The sequence below is a fragment of the Pan troglodytes genome, chromosome 1 (genome assembly GCF_028858775.2).
Source record: "Pan troglodytes isolate AG18354 chromosome 1, NHGRI_mPanTro3-v2.0_pri, whole genome shotgun sequence".
Taxonomy (NCBI): domain Eukaryota; kingdom Metazoa; phylum Chordata; class Mammalia; order Primates; family Hominidae; genus Pan; species Pan troglodytes.
Window position 1 is genome coordinate 94,687,150 of NC_072398.2, and position 23,433 is coordinate 94,710,582.

The 23,433-nt window shown below is 43.8% G+C and overlaps 1 protein-coding gene across 1 annotated transcript; it reads left to right on the plus strand.

Annotated features, from left to right (window-relative positions):
- The first annotated feature begins 4 nt into the window (after positions 1-4).
- On the plus strand, positions 5-22,731 carry SHE (Src homology 2 domain containing E). The gene is made up of 6 exons (XM_016927981.4): positions 5-743; positions 2,940-3,066; positions 12,842-13,147; positions 15,518-15,674; positions 16,139-16,258; positions 17,866-22,731. Exons 1-6 carry the CDS (start codon positions 153-155, stop codon positions 18,050-18,052), a joined length of 1,488 nt encoding a protein of 495 aa, XP_016783470.2. The 5' UTR covers positions 5-152; the 3' UTR covers positions 18,053-22,731.
- The last annotated feature ends 702 nt before the right edge of the window (positions 22,732-23,433 follow it).

A 23,433-nucleotide genomic window follows, 5' to 3' on the forward strand; every position in this document is an offset into this window, starting at 1 on the left:
GCCGTGTCCGGAGCAGAGGCTAGCGCCCGCCCGCTCGGCGCCCCGAGCCGTGAGAACCCCACCCTGCCGGGCGTGGGCGACGGCCGGCCGGGGGCGCGCGGAGCAGCCGTCGCGGGGCCTCGCCGCGGCCTCCAGCGCCCCAGTCACGGGGAATGCAGTGGTCCCCGACCCCTGGCGCCTCTGCGTGTCTGGGCTGGGCTTCCTCGCTCGCCTGCTCCACGGCCCCGACGCTCCTGGGCCGAGCCGGCCGGGGCCCCCTCATGGCGGCCAAGTGGTTCAAGGAGTTCCCCCTGAACCTGAAGACCGTGTCGGAGCGGGCCAAGCCCGGGGGCGGCGGCGGCAAATTGCGCAAGAACTCGGAGGCGGGCGGCGCTGGGCCGGGTCCTGGCAAGGGCCGCAAGAACTCGGCGGCCGAGCTGGGGAGCGGCAGGGCCGGCGTCGGCCCCAAGGACAGCCGGCTGTCCCGCGACAGCCTGCAGGGTCTGATTCAGGCCGCCGCGGGCAAGGGCCGCAAAAACTCCCGGGCCACGGAGGAGGAGCCCCACCGGGGTGCAAGCAAGAGCTCGGGCTGCAGCACCTACATCAACAGGCTCATCAAGGTGGACACTCAGGAGAAGAACGGGAAGAGCAACTACCCCAGCAGCAGTAGCTCCAGCTCCAGCTCCTCTTCCTCCGCGTCCTCTTCCCCTTCCTCCCTGGGGCCCGAGCTGGACAAGGGCAAGATTATTAAGCAGCAAGACACGGTAAGAATACAGCCTCCCTTGGACCACCTCTCAGTCGAAGGGGAGCCCTGGGCGCCTGCTAAGCCCTAGGCTTCTTTAGACCTAAGAGGCAGTGAGGATAGGTTTCCTAAGGTCCTTTCTCCCTCCACCATTTGAGAATTCCTGACCATTTAAAATTCTTAGACTGTTTTTTAATTCTTGAAAAATTCTTATTCTAGAGGTGGGGAGTTTTGCAGAAATGTACTAGCCATTGAATTTTGTTAGCAGTTTAGAAGAGTCGTTGAATGAGATATTCCTGTTTGGTTACATTTGACCCCTTTATAGATGTGGTTCATTTTAATTTTGATATTCAGGGGAATTGCAAAGCTAGGCTTGTGTATGACTTTTATGCTTCTTGAGCATAAGGAATGGTAACCTCTCAAGTGTGTAGATATGCATTTCAAAGCTTCAGGAAATGGTTTAACCAACAGTCTTCTCCACTGATTTGGAAGTTCCATCATTTTCTGCGGTTCCACCGAGTAAAGGGCTCCTCGGAGGTTCAGCAAATCTCCAAGACTGCTGCCCTTTCATTCATTCCATGGGCATTTGTTGTGCAGCAGCCATATGAGGAAAGGAGCACAGGGCATTAAGGGCTGTGGAGGATACAGAATATGACAAGGAAATGCTCTCAAGGAAATTACAGATGAGAAGAGAGGGTGTTTCCTGCGACGGACACACTGGAGGTTTTCTGGGTGCTGTCCAATGTGGAAAAGTTAAGAAAAGGAGTGTGAACATAGGAAGGGACTCTCTCCATTCTTGCTGAGATGAGTTGGTCTGATCTGGTTGTTTTTATCTTCTCTCCGATGTGAAAGGGGGAGAGAGAAGAGCTCAAATCGAGATTTCAGACTCCGGTCCAGGCAATCACTTCCTAACATGCATGGGAGCTTTAATTTTCTCTTGTCCAGGCTTCAAACATGCTACCTCCCTGGTTGAAGTCAAGAGCCCATAACACATGCTGTGTATGTCTGAATTGGGCACTTCTGTTCATTCTTCCATTCATTTTTTCATGCTGTAAATACAGCATGCCCACCCTGAGCCAGGCACTGAGTGGAGAGCTGTGTAAAGATGGACGGGGACCCAGCTCATATGTTATTCAGTGGTCCACCTGACTGTGTGACTGGATCACAAGCATCTTGAAGCCAAGGGCTCACTGTATCTTGCAAATGCGGTACACATGGTGGGTAGTCAAGAAAAATGGATTAAGTGAATGGCAGTCGCAGTCACAGTCCCTTGCAGTGGTTGTCTGGTTATTTTTATGGTTGTCACTTCTGGATGTCTGAGGTTTCTGAGGCTATTTCCAGGCTGTTTCCTCCTCTTCGCTTCTCCTCATGTATCTGAATTCTCACCAACTCCAGTGTTACTTCTAAACTCTTTGGAGAATGTAACAGAGGTTGTGGAGCAAGGCTTGGAGCTTCCTTCCTGAGAAGGGTCCCCTAACCTCTGGTGTTGTCACCCATGTTGTCACACACCACCTCCTCAGGTGCCTTCTATTTTTGGAAAGACGGATGCTTTCTGACACAAAATAGGGGATCCCAGATAGGGATCAAAACCCTATCTGGTCTGTAGCCTGTGACAGTCAGTTTGCCTGTGAATTATTGAACGTAGAACACCTACAATACTGTTTAGTACTGACCTACTTCTCATCTATGAAGCCTGTGTTTTTGGAGCTGTGATCCACTCCTTGAGGACAGGAAGCATGTCTTGGGTTTATTTTGACTCCCTCACAGTGCCTAGCCAGTGCTGGTGGATGACTGACTGACTCATTATGACTGTACTGCTCAGCTGATTGGAGTTTAAAAAACTCAATTCATAAAGGGTATGTGGTAAAGCCACATACCCTTTATGCTCTAAAGCCACAGGTAGCCTTCACTCCCCACATCCACCCCTGCCACCCTCTAACCCAGAAAATGTTTTATTGCTTGGAGAAATAAAGAGAGGTATAAAGAGCCTTGGGGGTAAGTGAAAGAGTTAGATGAATTGTTGCAAATCAACTGTACAACCAAAAAAACAGGTGTTTGTCTAACTGGGACACATGATCAAGTGCAAAAGCTATCTGGAACTCGTTATAGAGATTTTGACCTCCTTGGATATGCAGGAGATGTCAGTAGCCATTTTGACACCATTGCCATTTTGGTATATGGTGGCCCTTAGCAACTGTCCTCTCTTGTTCTTTTTCAGGTCATCATTTTAGAAGACTATGCTGACCCTTATGATGCCAAACGGACAAAGGGTCAAAGGGATGCAGAGAGAGTCGGAGAGAACGACGGTTACATGGAACCATATGATGCACAGCAAATGATAACAGGTTTGTAAGCAGGCTCTACAGAATAGAGACTGAAATCTCACACTCAGTGAGTGTTGTAATATAGTAACCGGTGTCTATTGGGGAAGAGGGAAGCAATTTACCCAGATCCTGCTGACTTGAAGAAACAGAAATTAGACCCCAAACTAATGTCGGACTATCTAGGTAACTTCCTGTATGATTTAGTATCCTTCAGAGTTTTAGAATTTACAGGAGTCTTCAAAGTTTTTCTAGTTCTATGCAAGATGACATTTATGAGTGTAGATCTGCTCAGAATATGATGTTCAGTTTTAACATGATTATATACATTTTGGGGCCACTTTCAGAAGCTTTAACATTCATAATGGGAGTCATACATCTTACCAAGAAGCAAATACATACTTAAGGGATTTTAATCTATTAAAAAATGCAAGGATGGCCAGGCGCAGTGGCTCGTGCCTATAATCCCAGCACTTTGGGAGAGAGGTGGGCAGATCATATGAGGCCAGGAGTTTGAGACCAGCCTGGCCAACATAGTGAAACCCCATCTCTACTAAAAGTATAAAAATTAGCCGGGTGTGGTGGTGCACACCTGTAATCCCAGCTATTTGGGAAGCTGAGGCACGAGAATCACTTGAACTAGGGAGGAGGAGGTTGCAACAAGCCAAGATTGCGCCACTGCACTCCAGCCTGGGCAGCAAAGCAAGACCCTGTCTCAAAAAGGAAGAAAAAAAAAAAAAAAGGCCAGGCGCAGTGGCTCACGCCTATAATCCCAACACTTTGGGAGGTCGAGGTGGGCGGATCACCTGAGGTCAGGAGTTCAAGACCAGCCTGACCAACATGGAGAAACCCTGTCTCTACTTAAAAAAAAATACAAAATTAGCCAGGCATGGTGGCGCATGCCTGTAATCCCAGCTACTTGGGAGGCTGAGGTAGGAGAATTGCTTGAACCTGGGAGGCGGAGGTTGCAGTGAGCCAAGATTGAGCCATTGCACTCCAGCCTGGGCAACAAGAGTGGAACTCCGTCTCAAAAAAAACAAAAAAAACAAACAAAAACTGCAAACATGATGTGATTCTGTATTTTGTAGTAGAAGACTTTCTCAACAAGTTCTACAATATTGGAGCCAAGAATTTAATTACTAAGCAGTAATTATAAATTACTGCTGGCTGGGTGCGGTGGCTCACACCTGTAATCCCAGCACTTTGAGAGGCCGAGGTGGGCAGATCACCTGAGGTTGGGAGTTCGAGATCAGCCTGACCAACATGGAGAAACCCCTGTCTCTACTAAAAATATAAAAAATTAGCCGGGCATGGTGGTGCATGCCTGTAATTCCAGATGCTCAGGAGGCTGAGGCAGGAGAATCACTTGAACTCGGGAGGCAGAGGTTGTGGTGAGCCAAGATCGTGCCATTGCACTCCAGCCTGGCCAACAAGAGGGAAACTCTGTCTCAAAAAAAAAAAAAGAAAGAAAAGAAAAAAAAATCATTGCTGTAAACCAAGCCATTCAAGGCAACCACCTAAAACCAAAGACTAATCTTGTAACTTTTCAAGTCAGAACAATTCCAGTTTGTGAGCTAAGCAGTCACTCTGTCATTCTTAGTGTCAAACTTTTCCCTTTTAGTCATAATTCTCTTAAGTTGATGTAAATGATACTTAAATAAAAATAATATAGATTTATTTGTGAACTTTATGTCTTCACCTAGTTTTCCTTAAACAGTCTTCCATCCATAATGAGAAATGTAATTGCTGAATGCTGACTCAAGGGAGCCTTATTTGACTCTTGTGGGTTTCATGCCTGGGAAGAGTAACTGGTCCCACATGAAAGACTTTGTCTCTTCTGTTTAGAACAGATTGAAGAGCTGTCAAGCTCAGGTTCTGTAAGTATAGTCTCAGAAGAGTTGAGCAGAGAGTAGCAGCAGCACACTGGAAGGGCCAAGACAGTCTTCAGAATGAAAACGAGCTGGAACAGGAAAGCCTGGCTCCGCTTCCTGCTTCTCTGCTTACAGAGATAAGGCCCTCCGTGTGGGGAGGGTGTACCCTGGCCAGGCTGTGACCCTGAAGGTCACTGGACTGTGACCCCTAATGAAATCTGTGAATGAAAGGAAGTGAAAATGAACTGTCAGAGTTTTAAAAAACATCAGAGCCTTGAAAGGAATAGGGAAAAGAATTTACTTTTACACAAAATTGAGGAAAAGGATTTTCTTAAAAAAAAAAGTTTTAGGCTTAATTGTGATTCACCTTTCTTTGTCCTTGGGTTTTTATTCTTATCTTTCTCTTTAACTGAAGTAGGTAGTTTATACCGTACATCTGTTTATTTGGAGAGCTGCACTGATAAGAGGAAATGTGCTGTAATTTTATAAAAATGAATATAATTTTGGGGTTTTTTTTTGTTTTTTTTTTTCATGTAATTCCCACAAGAGCTCTATAAGCTAGGGGACTACAATGCTGTCCCCCTTGTGACAGGGTGACAAAAAACAAGATCAAAGGGATTGGGGCTTGCCTGTGTTAAGGAGACATTTTAAGAGACAGAGCAGGAATTAGCACCCGGATCTCCCACTCCACATTGAGTGGTCTGCCCCTGACACCACATGGCGTTCAGGACACACTTGAAATGCCGTATGCAAAACCACTGTAAACTTCACCCGTAAGTGAGGCACCTTTCCACTCAACCAAGAATTTGTCTTCAGAAGTCAGAATTGTCCAACATGGAATAAATGTAATAATAATCGCTAGCATTTAATATTTGAGTGTGTATTAAGTTCCATGCTCTGTTTTAAACAATTTCTGAAAATAAATTCATTTAGGAATACAAAATTAATATATTCAGTTGGCAAATAAATTCAAATTTATTAAAAATCCAAATTACTAACTTTCTAAACTAGTGATCTAAGTATACTTTGGTCTTAACTTTAAAAAAGTTGTATTCGTGGATTTTAAAGTTTCTTCATTTAGAATATATATCACAAAGCACCTTCTCAATCAGTGTAGAGACTCTACCTCTTATTCTACCCGTAGGTTACAAGCTGGACAGAATAACAGGAAGTGAGTTTATCGGAAGCTAGAAATAAAAGATTTGCTGCTGGGCTTTTGTTTTTTGTTTTTTAAACCTTTTACTTTTTTATTCAGTTTGCTCCTTGTGTACCTGATTGTCAAGTCCAAGTTCGGAAATTTCCCGTCTTTCTTGAGAAATGAGAGTTTTTTTTTACTTGTTTCAGCATTTCTGAAGATGGAAAGGATTTTAATGAACACAGTTGAACTGTGGAGTGGTTAAATCTGTGTTGCCATTCTTTGCATTGCCTTTTTTCTACCGGTGAAATGGGAATTACAGGCCTGGTTTTAACAATATCTTGGGCGTATAGAATACTGCCCATATGTTGTTTTAGAATACCCAACAAATATTTCTTGAGGTTTTTTTTTTTATTATATACTAGGCCCTGTCCTGAGCTCTGGGCATACAGGAAACAAGACCCACATGATTTCTGCCCTTGGACCTCACAGCCTAAGGGGGAAACAGACCTACCAGCAAAGAAGATAAGTCATTGAAAAGCATGATAAGTGCCATGAAGTTGAGAATAGGAGCCAGCATCTACCTCAGGGGCAGAGGAAACTGAGAGAAGCCCATGGCTTTCCTGTGGCCAAATCGCTATGGGACCCAGGCTTCCTGGGTCCCCCCAAAACTTTGCTCTTAACTTTTAAAAGTTAAGAATTTATGAGTTTATGAGTAAATTATCACTGAGATTTATCCAAAGGATTGTTCATAAAAAGATATGACTGAATACAAGGCAATATTAATATAAACCTCTGTTGTTTTTCTGCTAAATTCACAGGAACATTTTAACTAAATATTCTAGCTAAGATATTTAGCTAAATATTTGGCAGAGATATTCTACATAATCTAGCATTAGGAGTTTTAGCCACCGCTTTGAAACGTTAGCATCGTACAGGTCTTTAAAAGTTCCCATTGGCTAGTTAGCATGAGGATTCTTTCTGCAGTTGATGTCATACAGCTGTAAATTGAGAGCTTACTAGGTACCAGCCTGGCCAAATTACCTCACTAAATCTTGCAGCAACCCTGTAAAGTGTTTTGTTTGTTTTTTTTGAGACGGAATCTCGCTGTGTCGCCCAGGCTGGAGTGCAGTGGTGCAATTTCAGCTCACTGCAATCTCTACCTCCCAGGTTCAAGTGATTCTCCTGCCTCAGCCTCCCAAGAAACTGGGATTACAGGCACCTGCCACCACACCTGGCTAATTTTCGTATTTTTAGTAGAGACGGGGTTTCACCGTGTTGGTCAGACTGGTCTTGAACTCCTGGCCTCAAGTGATCCTCCTGCCTTGGCCTCCCAAAGTGCTGGGATTGCCAGCCACAAAGTGAGCCACCGTGCAAGCGGGTTTCTTTATACAGTTGAGGAAACCTAGGTTCAGAAAGATTAAATAATTTGTTCAAATTACACAACTGAAAATACCGTGTCATTCAGCAAGCTATGGTTTTAGCTTTTGAGCTCCAGTCAAAGATTATTTTTAAAATTTTATTTTTACTTCCAAATGATTTTGTTGGTTTGTTTAAATAGTCAAATCTAAAAGAGAACCTCACTGTTCGAGTCTCCATTAAAAAAAAAACAAAAAACTAGAAACTCCATCTGCCGGGCCCGGTGGCTCATGCCTATAATCCTAGCACTCTGGGAGGCCAAGGTGGGAGGATCAGTTGAGGCCAGAAGTTCAAGGCCAACCTTGCCAATATAGTGAGACCCCATCTCTAAAAAAAAAAAAAAAAAAAAAAAAAACTGTTATGTCTGTCTTTGCCTGTGATTTAAACAGAAAAAACCTCTTATGGAAAAAAGTGCAAATGAAGACTGGTTTTGATTTAATTTGTCTTTATTCTCCTCGCTAAATTTCAGGGTTTCTGAATTGTACCTGCTTTTGTTCAGATGTTTAGATTTATTCAATAAGAAAATATTAAAGTAATTTTAAAAGCTTGAGCACTGATCAAAGATATGAGTAAAAAATTGTCAGACAGCCCTGTTTCTGATTCCAGGAGGAAAATAGAGTCTTAAGAGGCTCCAAGTTTAATGTTTTGGAAACATGAAATGGGTTAAAATGGATTAGGGGAAAAGGCACATTATTTGGAAATTGGAATTAACATTTTACGTGAAATCATTTGAGCATAAAGCATGGACTCTGGAGTTGGTAATAATTGGCCTCACCATAACTGCTGCATGACTGTGGCTTCCGTGTATTCACCTGTGAAAATGGGGTAACACATCTGTCACTGCCTTAGTGAGGCATCAGTGAGATTCCGGGCATAATACACCTAGCCGGTGTATACCTAGTCAATACAGCCGTGAGTTAGACACTCCAGAGACAATTATATTTCCAAAGAGCATTCTGGACCATATAGGGCAATACTTATTGCTAACTACAATTAATTTAGTAAAAGAAAATCTTAGTCTTCTGCTAAGACTTTCTTGTTTTTGTGTTTTCATGTGAATGACATAATTACCTGCAGCGAGTTGGGGATTGAGAAGGGAAAATTTTTGGCCCCTATAATGTTTCACACCAACCAACTGCATGTTTTTAGTAGGTGCAGGTCAGTGCTGAGCTTCAGCCCCAGGCTGCAAATGAGTGTTTATCTGCTGCCCGTCCCCTGCATTCTGTTGTCTGCTGTGGTAAATGGCCTCTATCGGCAGCTAGGGTGTAGCTTCCTCTTGCCATTTCCTCCTTCTCAGGCTCGTTTCCTCTTGGAGCCAGCTCTGCACGTCAGGGGCTATTCTCCCTGCAGGAAGGGTCGGCTTGCAGCCCCACGATTGTTTCTGTTTCTATGGCGCCTCAGGTTTGGGGGCAGCCAGGTGTTGGAATGGACTGGAAGGTTACTCCCCTTGAAGAGGGGGGTGGTGTGGGGAGGGGAGTCCTGTGCTCAAGCCCTTTCTTCCCCTAATTAAACATTGTTTCAAAAGATGATAGCAGTTTGCAGATTTTGCCTAATCCCAGGACCCTGCAAGAAAGCATTCTCAACTCCATGCTTTGTGTATCTCCCAGAACTCTATATAAGTGTGGGGAGACTGTCTAAATAGAAGGACCTCATTGCAAAAGTAAAAACTCAAACGCATGTGTAATAAGAACTCAAGATTCTAATCACTATACGTCATTTTATTTTATTTTAGGGGAGGTGGGCTGGAAGGCCCGGTAGGAACACTGCCCATCCACCCTGTACATTTTAATCCAAATGTACTGAAATGTCCTTGTGAGCAGGGCTCCTTCTGTCTTAATGTTAGAATCACCTCTTTTTCCTTTTAGTTTAGCTGGGGCAGAATTGCAGCAAGGACCTTGGGAAAGAGTTTCCCCAGCCTGTGCCAGATGGTCTCAACTGAGTGTAAACTATGATTAGAAACCTTAAAATTGTATTCTATATTCATCCTTTGAACTCCTTTGTGTTTTCTGCTTCCCTTTTCTTAGTTCTTTAGAAAAGTTCCTTTTAAAAAAATTACAGCCTTGTCTTAATTGAACCAAGAACAGAGTATGTTTTTGTTTCTTGTTTTCCATAGCTCTGTTTGGAGTAAGCAATGAAGAAGAAAAGCTGTAGGACTGAGAGTCCAGGGACTCAGGAGATGCAGCTCTGACCTCAGACAACCCCAGATACCTGGCCTGGCCTGGGGGTGGGGGCCAGGGACAGTTCTTCCGACTCTTACATTCTGATGTGGAAGTGGTAGACACAGGCAGTACCTTTCTCCTCAGGATGGGACTAGCAATGATAGGCTCCGGAGAATGAGGAACCAAGATGGGGACTGTGGGCACCCAGGAGGTGTGGAAGTGGTTCTCAGGTTTAGCTGCTCTTTAGAATCACCTGGGGGATTTTTACACTCTTGACTCCCACACTGTACCCCAGACTAATCCAATCTGAACCTCTGGTGGTTAAAGCAGTGTGTGTTAGGGCCTGCGGGTGATTTCAATGAGCTGTCCCTGCACAGAATTTGAGACAGCTGCTGACAGCCCCTAGTCAGCAGAGAACTATAACCTCAGCCTATACCTAAGTTTTGCACTTTTGAATTTGGTGTCCTGATTTTAATAACGTTTCCCTCATTTGTTGCCCTCTTTTTGTTATAGAGGTCTTAATGAGTCAGTGGCATTTCTCTACGGACCATCCCCACACCTGTTTTGAAGTTACAGATAGAAAGTCTTTCCACCCTTTGTGTCTGCGGCCCTGCGGTCTCCTGAGCCTCTTCCTCCTCACCTGACCCCTCAGCCTTCTTTGCTGGCACCTCCTTCCAGCCACCCATAACTGAAGGAGTCCCAGATTCTGCCTTTGATCCTCTCTCGTTTTCAATCTGCCGTCCTTTTCTCTTGTGATTGCTTTCATTCTCACAGTATTCACAACGATCCGTTTGTTAGCCCCTTGACGTATTCCTCCAGATCCACACTGTCACCTGCCTGGAGACATTCTTGAGTTCCCTCCCCTCCCTCTCTCCTCCCATCCATCCATCCAGTCATTATTTAGCACAATGATATGTCCTACAGTAATAAACAAGATATGGTGGTCTCTGCCCTGGCAGACTCCACCAAATTGAAAATACAGACACATCAACATATAAATGGATGCAGTGGGAGAAGAGCAGGGTGAGTGCATTGGTCCAGCCGTGGCACCTGTTTAACTCTGGGGGGTATCAGAGAAGAAGGTGGGCAGGAAAGCCTTCTCCGGAGAGGAGAAGATGCTGAGTTAGATTGTAAAGGATTTGCAAGATCGCCAGGACACCGGTGGGCTCAAGACAGTGTAGTATGCAGGGAACTGCAGAAATTCCACTTGGTCAGAGCAAAGAATTGGATTATGGGGAGATGGGGCAGGGTAGTGTTGAGAAATTGGGGAGAAAGACAGTGACCTACTCATGTAAGCCTCCCATGCTGTTCTCAGTGTTCTTCACTTCTTAAGTAAACAGTCGGGAGCTTATGAGGTGTTAAGAGATGAGGTATCTGCATATAGAAAGTTCCTCCTTGACTATGACCAGGTAGAGGATGGTTTGAAGGCTTCCTGATGGGCGTTTAGAAGAGCCACAAAATGACGTTTCTGTTGGTCTATAATATAGACTCTATATCACCAGCTCTGGTTGTCCAGACTCCAGCCATCTCTAACTCTGGCAAGGCTCCTTGACCCCAGGCTGCTCACCACCCTGTACTGCTAGTTCCTTCTCACTGTGGCTGGTTGGCTGGTTAGGTAGCTAGTGGTTGGTTGGTTTGCATATGGTTTTTTCCATCTATTTTTATGCCCCATTTCAGACTATACCTTTTTGATTTACTCTATCCTGTACACCATGGTTAGAGTTACCTTCCAGTGAAACACAAATATAATTGTTATTCCCCACTGAAAAAAAAAACACCTTATAATGGTTTTGTTTTACATACACAACCATCTAAACTTTGTGTCCTTACTTTTAAAATGTCTACACCTTGGCACCTGGCTTGCCTATGCTTCCAGCTGCTTCTCCCATTACCCATTGCCTCTCTCCTTTGTGGCCTTCTGGCCTTTAGACTCATCTCTCAGCTCCCCATTATGGAACAAGCCCTCTATCGTTCCTACCTCCATATCTTCACTCATGCAGCTTCCTCTACTGGAAATGACCTTCTCTATCAAAGTCAACTCATCTTCCATTTCTCTTCCACTTGGAGTCAATCCAAGTGTAGTGGCTAAGAGTATAGCTTCTAGAGCCCAACTTCCTGCTTCTGAATCCAGGCTTTGGCACTTACTGGTTTAGACAATTTCCTTAAACTCTTTGTGCTTCAGTTTTCTCTTCTGTAATAATGGGGAAATAATGATATCCCGTAATCTTAGAGTGATTGTGAAAGTTACTAGACACTTAGAATAGTGCTTCACACATGGTAAGCCATCGATAAATGTTAGCTGCTGAGTTGTTATTACTGGTTTTCCCTATAACACTTCTTTTACTTTGATTTATCCTGGAGTTATTAGCCCAATACATATTATTCGTGAATGTGTCTGGCTTCCCCCAGTTTATTGAAACTGCATAGGAGTCAAGAACTCTGACTAATGCACATAAATGCTTTCCCTTAGTGTATATGCAGCAATGCTTTGAATATCCAGACAGTGCCTGACTTACTGTGGTTTGACTATAATTTTCAACCTTTACAGTGGTGCAAAAGTGATATGCATTCAGTAGAAATTGTACTTCGAGTCACATACAACCATTCTGGTTTTTACTTTCAGCATTCAGTAGATCACATGAGATGTTCAAAACTTTATTACAAAATGGGCTTTGTGTCAGATGATCGTGTCCAGCTGTGGGCTAATGTGTTCGTTTAAGGTGGGCTAGGCTAAACCATGATACTGAGTAAGTTACATGTATTAAATGCATTTTTGACTTGCAGTCGATTTTATTACAATTCTTTTATCTGGGCTTCCTGACAAGATGTAAAAACTTTGAAGGTGAGCTATACTCAGAGCAGACACCAGAACCTGGAAATGAAGCAGGTTACCCTGAGGCCACTATTTACAAACTGCAAGTGGCACCCTGGAGGTGTGCTTGTCTTCAGATGTAATCTCCCACCTTAAATGTGGATCCCATTATCTGACTCAGGCAACTGGAGGGAAGAAGTTGTAGGCACCTTCATTTTGCTTTTGTAACACAGCTGAGAAGTAATCAACCTATCAGGGAGCAATCTTGGAGTTATCTGCCACCTTCACCCAGACAGACAGAGGTGCTGAGGCAATTGGGTTAATGACCAGGCTTTTATGGCATCTTTGCTTTCAAGACATTGTGTATGGTGTGTGTTTTTCAGAAATGGTGTGTGTTTTTCAGAAATTAGACGACGGGGTTCCAAAGATCCCCTGGTGAAGGCTCTCCAGCTGCTTGACAGTCCCTGTGAACCCGCAGACGGTGGCCTGAAGTCAGAGACCTTGGCCAAAAGACGGAGTTCCAAGGACCTCCTGGGGAAGCCGCCACAGCTATACGACACTCCCTACGAGCCTGCAGAAGGGGGGCCCAGGGCAGAGGGGAAGGCGCGGCCCCCAGACAGCCGGCTGCCCGAGAACGACGAGCGGCCCGCGGCAGAGTACGAGCAGCCATGGGAGTGGAAGAAGGAGCAGATCGTGCGGGCTCTGTCAGGTGAGGGCGCCAGGCCAGGCCCGCCCCAGTGTGACTTCAGTCTTCTGGCCACCGCATCAGCCCCACATTTGTTTTTTTCCTTGTGGGTACCTTTATATTCCTTTCTCTTCTCAATGTGCAACTGTTTTGGAAATGCCTGAAATGACCATTGAAAGAATGACCACCTGGCTGGGCACGGTGGCTTGTGCCTGTAATCCAAGTCACTTTAGGAGGGCAAGGCAGGCGGATCACTTGACCCCAGGAGTTCAAGACCAGCCTGGTCAACATGGCGAATCTCCATCTCTACTAAAAATACAAAAATGAGCTGGGTCTGGTGCTGGGCGCGTGTAATCCCAGCTACTGGGCAGCCTGAGACAGGAGAATCGCTGAACTCAAGAGGCGGAGGTTGCAGTGAGTCGAGATCGTGCCACTGCATTTCAGCCTGGGTGACAGAGCGAGACTCTGTCTCAAAAAATAATAAGTAACTAAATACATAAATAAATAAAAGTATAACCAAGCCGGGCACAGTGGCTCACACCTGTAATCCCTGCACTTTGGTAGCTGAGGCAGGTGGATCACTTGAGGTCAGGAGTTCAAGACCGGCCTGGCCAACATGGTAAAACCCTGTCTCTACTAAAAATGCAAAAATTAGCTGGACGTGGTGGCGTACACCTGTAGTCCCAGCTACTCAAGAGGCTGAGGCAGAAGAATAGCTTGAACCTGGGAGGTGGAGGCTGCAGTGAGCTGAGATCATGCCACTGCACTCCAGCCTGGGTGACAGAGCAAGACTCTGGCTCAAAAATAATAATAATAATTATACAAAAGTATAACTATGCCGGGTGTGGTGGCTCATGCCTGTAATCCTAGCACTTTGGGAGGCCGAGGCGGGCAGATCATGAGGTCAAGAGCTGGAGACCATCCTGGCCAACACGGTGAAACGCTGTCTTTACTCAAAATACAAAAAATACCTGGGTGTTGTGGCACGCACCTGTAGTCCCAGCTACAGCTCGAGAAGCTAAGACAGGAGAATTGCTTGAACCCAGGAGGCGGAGGTTGCAGTGAGCCAAGATCTCCCCACTGAACTCCAGCCTGGGTGACAGAGTGAGACTCCGTCTCAAAAAGAAAAAAAAAAAGTATAACCAATGTAAAGGGTGAAGGGAGAAGGTAATATATTTGATGGCAAGCATTTGAGTCAGTTTTTTTCTTTTTTTTTTTGCTTTTTGAGACAGGGTCTCACTCTGTCACCCAGGCTGGAGTGCGTTGGTGTGATCATGGCTCACTGCATCCTCAGCCTCCTGAGCTCAGGCAGTCCTCTCACCTCAGCCCCCCGAAGAGCTGGGACTACAGGCGTGCACCACCACTCCCGGATTATTCTTTAATTTTTTAGAGATGGGGTCTCACTGTGCTGCCCAGGTGGGTCTTGAACTCCTGAGCTCAAGTGATCCTCTCACCTCAGCCTCCCAAAGTGCTGGGATTACAGGCAAGAGCTACCATGCCCAGCCTGGAGTCAGTTTCGTTTGATTTGAGTTGTCATCTCGGGTACCTGCTCAGTCCTGTGCCAGGTGCTGCCGTTTCATCTCCTTCTCTCCAGCCTAGGTGTCATGGCATCTCGTATTATTTGGTAGTCTTTCTGTTTCTGAGTTGTCTTTTCTTTTTGTTTTATTATTTCATACTAAAAACTATTGGTTTGGTTTTATAGGATGATACACATTCTTGCAAGGATTCATTACCTGTAACTATGTTTAATCTTTTATCCTAAAAATAGCAGAACTACAAGTAGTTTGGCTTTTTTTTTTTTTTTTTTGAGACGGAGTCTCACCCTGTCGCCAGGGTGGAGTGCAGTGGCGCAATCTTGGCTCACTGCAACCTCTGCCTCCCGGGTTCAAGTGATTCTCCTGCCTCAGCCTCCCAAGTAGCTGGGACTCCAAGCATGAGCCACGACACCCAGCTACTTTTTGTATTTTTAGTAGAGATGGGGTTTCACCAGGTTAGCCAGGATGGTCTTGATCTCTTGACCTTGTGATCTGCCTGCCTTGGCCTCCCAAAGTGGTGGGATTACAGGCATGAGCCATCGTGCCCGGCCACAAAACCACAAGTTTTTTAAAAGTCCATGTTGAAATACATTAAAGTGGTTTCCTCTCATAATCTAAAACTGTTTTATACTGATGAATATTTTACAGAAAAAGTGTCTGTGGGATGCTAGCAGTGTGATCAGATATCAAAGACAGCAGGAGCTCAGCTAGCCAGGGTATTTTGCAGTATATTATAGTTAATGTTAAAGGGGGAAAATGCTTCTTTCCTGAGCCAAGGCAGGCAAGGAGGTTTTTTCCCTTTGAAGTTTACATGGGTCACCCCAGTGGCCTGTGATGTTAAATGGAGTCTTCCTTCCAGTCCAGTTTGAAGGAGCTGAGCGACCTTCCCTCAGGGAGGAGACAGTGAGGCAGCACCACCGGCAGAAGAGCTGGACCCAGAAGATCCTGAAGCCAGCCCTCTCGGACCACAGTGAGGGAGAGAAAGTGGACCCGGGCCTGCCCCTGGAGAAGCAGCCGTGAGTCTCCTCCTCAGATCCTTGTAACAGACAACAGCTGGGAGCTTACAGCTTTGTATCAGGGAGCACATTGGCCCATTTCACATGATTATTTTTGTTAATGAATACTTGCCTGGATGGGGCTTTTAATGAAAACCCATCTTCAAAGCCCAGTGCATTGTGCAAAATGGAAAGTGCACTGCATCTCAACAAGCTCATTGTAAGTCTTATTCTTCTGTAGAGAGTGAAAACTGTTCAAATGACACTAGCGCCGTTAACTCACTCTTGTATGATTGATAGGCTTTGTGATCTGGGATCACCCAGATCTGCATTTTGTCTGTTCTGAATGTGAAGCAGGATCTAGTTCAGGCTGTTGCGTCTCTGCCAGAAGTTCATTTCAAACAACGCTTTATGGAGCAATGCCCAGTCTGGATTTGTATTTTGACACTCATGGTGCTTTCCCCTCTTCCACCCCCATTTTTCAGCTGGTATCATGGTGCCATCAGCCGTGCTGAGGCTGAGAGTCGACTACAGCCCTGCAAAGAAGCTGGTTACCTGGTTCGAAATAGTGAGTCAGGGAACAGCAGGTACTCCATTGCCCTAAAGTAAGTAAGCCCCATGGCTTTCCTCATCTCCAAGGGGAAGGAACACTGTGTGACAGTCTTCTAGTCAAAAAAAACATACTGTGAAGGTGGTTCACAGGGGTGTGCATTGCAGAAAATAAGAGGCATTTGTTTGGACAATGGAACATGAGACACTTGGATGAGAATGCAAAATTGGTATTGGGTAAATGCCTCCATTATCTATTATGATCATGAAGGTCTTATTGCATTATCTTTGTGCATTAGTCAATTTCTACCTTACATTACCTAATCTGGAGTAGGCCCTCTCAGTAGAGAAATAATTCCTGATGAAAAGAATTATTTCTAACAGGGTAGTACAGTCATTCTTTTATTCCCTAGTATTGGGGACTTTAATAAATCAAGATCCCCCTGATTGTCAAAATGCCAACTGCAATTTTGACACCAGTTTCTTCTGGTGAAGAAGGAAATGCTGACTTGCCTGTTGCTCCCTCTGTCTGATTGTACACAGAAAATTCACTTTTGCCTGGTAGGCCTGGTGGAGTGTGTATCATGGAAATTCTCACTGCTCCGTGAGTTCAGTGGCCCTGTATTGGAGGATCATTGTCAAGAGCCCTAACAGCATTTCCTTCCTGAGGAAGCTGAGCCCCTGCAGCTGAAACAATCAGGCTGGAGGAGAACAGAGTCGGGCGGGGGAGTTGAGCAATATGGCTCAGAAAATGGGATAGGCCACCAGATACACAATACCAGGAATAGCTCGACTGTGTTCCTGAAATTGGTGCTTGTGGATTAAATCTTTGAGCTTTTGGTGCCAGCTTTCATTTTATACAACCAGGAATGGTCTTTCCAGATGCGAGGGGAGGAAATGGTTTTTATTATTATTATTTATGTGTTCTTTTTGGAAAAAAAGAAGAAGAACCCTTACTTACGTCCTTTTAGCTGTGGTGAGGAGGATGAGTTTTTTTGGGGTTTCTTTTCTTTTTCTTTTTTTTTTTTTTTTTGAGATGGAGTCTCACTCTGTTGCCTAGGCTAGAGTTCAGTGGCATAATCTCGGCTCACTACAACCTTCACCTCCTGGGTTCAAGTGATTCTCCTGCCTCAGCCTCCCAAGTAGCTGGGATTACAGGTGCCTGCCACCATGCCTGGCTAATTTTTTTGTATTTTTTAGTAGAGATGGGGTTTTACCATGTTGGCCAGGCTGGTCTTGAACTCCTGACCTCAAGTGATCCGCCCACTTCGGCCTCCCACAGTGCTGGGATTACAGGCGTGAGCCACCGTGCCCAGCCAAGGATGAGTTTCTACCTCACCTTAGTAGCCTCGTGCTTGGGCGTAAGCACTGGTTTTGCAATTTGAGAGCTAGAAGGGACTTGGCATTCTTTTTAATTGTTTTCTTTGTTCCACTACCTGATGACTCATATGTGATAAGGATAAACCACTCAAGGATTACATGCATTTAGACTGTGAAATTTCTGAGAGTACCACTAGAGTGTGGAATGCATTTCTGTGTGTGTAGAACCATTACGGGATGGATGAGAACCTATCAACCTAGTGTGAATCTGGCTGCAATTGTTTTCAGTGGGGAGGGATCCTCTGCCCACTCATTCATGTCTCCTCCTTGATTTTCATTCCAGGACTAGTCAAGGATGTGTCCACATCATAGTGGCTCAGACCAAAGACAACAAATACACACTGAATCAGACAAGCGCTGTGTTTGACAGCATCCCTGAAGTGGTACACTATTATTCCAATGAAAAGTTGCCTTTCAAAGGGGCAGAACACATGACTTTACTCTACCCAGTGCACAGCAAGCTTCACTAAGATTCAGCCACTGCAAGCCCTGGGCCTCTGGCACCTTCAAGGGCATCATCAGCGCACAACCAGCATCTCAGAGGACAAGGCTGGACTAGCAACTGCTAGAAAATGGGAGTCTTCCTTGAAAAGTCAGAGAGTGATTTGTTTTGTTTTGTTTGAGACAAAGTCTCGCTGTGTTGCCCAGGCTGGAGTGCAATGGCGCGATCTTGGCTCACTGCAACATCTGACTCCTGGGTTCAAGCAGTTCTTCCCCCTCAGCCTCCCAAGTAGCTGGGACTATAGGTTCGCACCACCACTCCCAGCTAATTTTTTTTTTTGTATTTTTAGTAGAGATGGGGTTTCGCCGTGTTGGTCAGGCTGGTCTCAAACTCCTGACCTCAAATGATCCACCCACCTCAGTCTCCCAGAGTGCCTGGATTACAGGCATGAGCCACTGCACCCGGCCAAGTCTTTGGTCTTAAAGTGATTCCATGACACTTTGTTTGTGGCCTGTCCCTTGTTTCCTTGCTAAGTAGTTCTACAATAAGAAATCATGATTTAGCTGTTGCCTCCAGCTCTGGGGTAGGGTGTTCTTTTTATGGTGTGACCCTCAGGAAAGTTAAGTCAGGAGTTCAGGAGCATCAGAGTTCTCTAGAAATGTGCCTACTTGTTACCTGGAATACCTGGTCTCTAAACAAACCAACAAAAAATCCACGTGGCTTTTCCACATGATGGTGCAGACTGGAAGAGGATGTTATATTGGACTCGTTATTGGGGAAATGAATGAGCAGGAGAAAATGTGAATGACGGGCAAGAAGGTGGTCTTTCTCCCTCAGAAGTCCTAATTCAGCTCTGGAGTTCATGGAAATCCGCAACTTCAGAGTGTGGCCTAAGGATTATTTTGTTGGTCAGCCTTTCCAAGAAAGTGTGTGTTCTCTCAATCTCTGTGGATTTTCTCATTTTTTAGCAAATCAGTGAGATAAGCATAAATAGGAAGGAAGATACCCCAGGTTTAAGAATCACCAATATCATTAGGCATTGGCATCATTATTAGAATTCTGAATTATAGAATAAAAGGTACAACAAAGATTTCATTTCTGAATTTTAAAATTCTGGAAATTTGCAAAGCTCCACAACTGTTTTTTTACTGAATTAATTACATAGAACTTCGATGTCTTTTGTTTCATCATCATTGGGCATTTTAGTTGCTATGGAATAATTTTTAATTTTTGTCTCTAAAATTAGATTTGCTTTGTGTTTGTAGTAAATTTTTTAAAAATGCAACCCTAAGATCTGATTATATGAACTGGGTCTCTAAAGCCCACAAAGATTCTCTCGTTCTGTACCAAGCAGACTGCCTTGTACTATACAGAAGTGTTTGAAAAGACCTAGAGGTTTTCTCTTAAATACCATTACTTAAGATTCATAGTATTAGGATCTTTATGATTTATCATGAGCTTATATCACCAGTTTATTTACTGTGAAAAAAAACCATGGGAATGGCATACTGTGAGAAGAGTACTATGGTGAGTGGCTCCAGAATTAAAATTCAGCAGATGTGTCTGTATTCTGGGGTTGGTCATTTGGGTCTCAAAACTGCCCCATATGCAAATGTACTGACTGTCATCAATGAAAAGTTAACCTTTGTAGCTTATAAATACACACAAAATGTTGATTTGGTTAATTTTTTAGGAAAGTATACCTTTGTAGTTACTAGTTACATTTGACTATAAGATTTAGAGGTTAGTAAATTTTTGCTTCTTTATTCAGATAAGATCTCAGCCAAAAGGTTGTGTGATCTTTGATTTTAAAAATTTAAGAGGAACTTTTCCTCACTGGAACACAATGATTTTATTAATAAAGAATGTAGGCTGGGTGCAGTGGCTCATGCACGTAATCCCAACAGTTTGGGAGGCTGAGGCAGGCAGATCACGTGAGGTCAGGAGTTTGAGACCAGCCTGGCCAACATGGTGAAACCCCGTCTCTAGTAAAAATACAAAAATTAGCTGGGCACGGTGGCGGGCACCTGTAGTTCCAGCTGCTTGGGAGGCTGAGGCACAAGAATCACTTGAGCCCAGGAGGTGGAGGTTGCAGTGAGCCAAGACTATGTCACTGCACTCCATCCTGGGTGACAAGAGCGAAACTCCATCTCAAAAAAAAAAAAAAAAAAAGCCTGGCCTGGTGGTGGATGCCTGTGGTTCCAGCTATTCGGGAGGCTGAGGTAGGTGGATCACCTCTGCTCAGGTGAAGGCTGCAGTGAGCCATGATCGCACCACTGCACTCCAGCCTGAGTGACAGAGTGAGACCCTGTCTCAACAAGCAAGCAAACAAAAAACCAAAAGGAATGTTTTTTTCAAATACTGATAGAATGTTTTCAGTGTGTATTGGTTCATTTACTATATCTTTAGTGTAAGATTTTAAAAGGTTTTTTCAGCATCCATTCAACAAATATTTATTATCTTTATACAAATTATTCATTGTGTTAAACTTATTTTTAGTTTAACATTCTAGAAATGAAACATTTTTACTTAACCTTATTCTACAAAGGGAATACAGCAGTTATTCTAATTTTAATAAATGCTAAAAGCTTTATACAATTTTTCTTTGTGCACTAAATGATTTTTGGCCCATACCCAGCAACTGTGATGAATGTATAATGAAATAACATCTTGAAAACAGGCCAGATACATTAAGTATTTATTGAGCTTCTGTCATATGCCCAGTATTATGCTTCTTCTATACTGTTTCTCTGTGACAAGTCATACTATATTCTTTATAGAATTAAAAGTAGAGGAGAGGCAGAGTTTATATATTGTCCAGTTGCTTTACAGTTGTACAGGAGGTTATAAGAAGAAATATAGTAAATTAGTGGGAAGTCAGAGGTGGGGGCGTTAGTGAGCTACTATTTTCTTCTTGAGGTTGTGACACAAGCTGACAAAAGCCAGGGAGTTCACAGCTGTGTGGTGGCACAAAGTTCCATATGTTCTAAAAACAATTAGGCCCAGCAGGGTGTCCCTAATGGCTTCCTTGTTAAACCTCCATGGCCAGCTGATCTGAAGCTCTGTGACATGTTCTCTGAGCTCTGAATGCTCTGGCTTTTTGTCATTTTGTCTTGAGACAAGTATTTTCCTGTAGTCCTCATTCCTTCAAGTTATTCCATCTCCCAGGATATTCTCTGGTGAGAAGAATGTCTTTCAGTGAATTTGCCTTGAATTTAGCATCCATAGAGCTGTGTCAGTGTTCTTCTTGATCACACCTTCTTTAAAAAAATACTCTGCTTGCGATGACTGGACAAGTTCAGTTGGTTAGTTTCAGGCCTATAAGAAGAGAGAGTAAAGGACCTTGCTATTTACTTTAATACCATAGTTGTATCTCAGGATGACCTGCAAACCACTGGCCTTGTGTGTATTTAAGCTAGGAATAAAATAATGGAGAAGTGTTAATATGTATACAAAAAGGTAAATATTGATATACCTACTCTCTGTTGGGGGCAGAAGTGTCATTTTAAGTTATTCAAAGCACTTTCTTAAGCATTTTAGAAAGCCTTTATTCTTTGCTGTTGGAAGTCTCCGTACTTTGCAGAATTGGTATTTGTGTACCAGCCTCTGCCGCAGGATGGGGAGGTGGGCAGGTAGCTGATAGGGGCAGCCAGGAGTTTTTGAGGCAGGTGGTGGGAAATTGTCCTAATTTGTTAATTGGATTATGTAACTCTGTTACTAGTCTGTTATTGGCTGTTGTTACTGGATGCATCTTGATATTCAGAAGAATAACTGTGAGGCATTCTTCAGTTGCTGGTTAAGTGGGGTTAGTTTCTGTTCTGTCAGATGCCCTTTTTCAGTCAAAGGTTAGCCCCTTGTTTCTCCCTCCTTCCAGGGTTTAGGGACTGCAGTGATGTCGATTTCATTTCCCTTCCCCGCACCCCTTGACACTCAGCAGGATTGCACTGAAACCCTTCACAGATTTCTTGTTCACTAGTTGTCTCCTATTTTTCCATAACCAGCACTAGTTTGGCCTTATGACCTGGTTAGAATCACTCTTCTGTATTCTCATTTCCAATTTTTGTGCCCCACTAACGTGGACTAGAGAAACTTGGCCTGCTGTGCAGTGGGCCTTCTGTTCAACTTACCCTCCACCGCTGACCCTGTGTGAAGAAAGATGGTGCGTTACTGCCATCTAATGGAAAAAGAGAAAACTGCAGTTGGGAAAAGCGCTGTGCATTTAAGGGTAGGGCTTTCTGAAGGATTTCTGATACAGTCCAGAAAAGGGAAAATGATGACACAGCAGTTGCCATCTTGAAAAATGCCCTTTCCTGCGGAAAGGGTGTTTTGAAGTCTAATACAACTATCATCACAAGGTCCCTGGACTAAGGCTGGATCGTGTAATTTAGAATCTCAAATTGTATTTTAATTAATATGCTGGCAACAGAATCATTGAAACAGGCATCTCATTTTGTCAAGTTCTTAGCCGTTCAGTTTGTCAGGGGCTTTAATATTTTAGATATCAACTAATACATAGTTTCAACTTTTAAAAATATTTGAAGATTGTATGTAATATAGGTGCCTATCTATAGTGCCTTAGTAATTTAAATCAGAAATATTTTATAAAACTTCTGGTTGTTTTGCAGTAGCCAATATAGGCTTCATGCCCTCCTGAAGATGGTTTCCTCTGAAATGTAACTTTAAATAAACATTATTCCAAGAAAACTACAGTGGTTTTGCTTAATTCAGTTAGCTCTGAGAATCATCTTCCTTCAGAAAAATACTTCCCATGGTAAGAGCTACAGCAGAGTTTCATTTGCAGTCACCATTAATGAAATATAGAAACACCATGATGGAACATAACCAGCAGATTCTATCTTTTATTTACTCTGTTCACATTTAGAGTCCTTCTATTATGTTTTTCTTCCCAAGTAAAATAGTAATACAGTGACGTTTTACTGCCATTTCCTGGCCCATCTCTTCCTGAGTCGAAAGTTAGTGCATTGGTTCTCATCCCTCACTAGATAGAAGATTTGGGCTCTGCTTCTGTTTTTATCAGTTTGTTATTAATACAAATGTCCCATGCCATCTGTGGGATGCCCTAAGTCTGTTGCAAAGTTCAAAAACCTATTTTTTAAAAAAATTGTACCAGGTGATTGGATACACAGCCAATGGTGGAGAAGCCCTGTTGGAAGCTCCTATTTGGAAATGCACAAATAAATTCACGTGAGGTCCTAGAAGGGCATACTGTTGAGTCTGCTATCAAAAAGTTTTCCCCTCCAAAATTCCTGTTTAACATGGTTTCAAGTTTTTAACTTCCATTAAACATTTATGTAAGTTGCCACCAGGTGGAACAAGTGCCTATTGTTTTTCCCCATCTGTGTTTGAGAGAAGAGGAAGTTTGCATTAAGAAATGCTCCCGCCACCCAC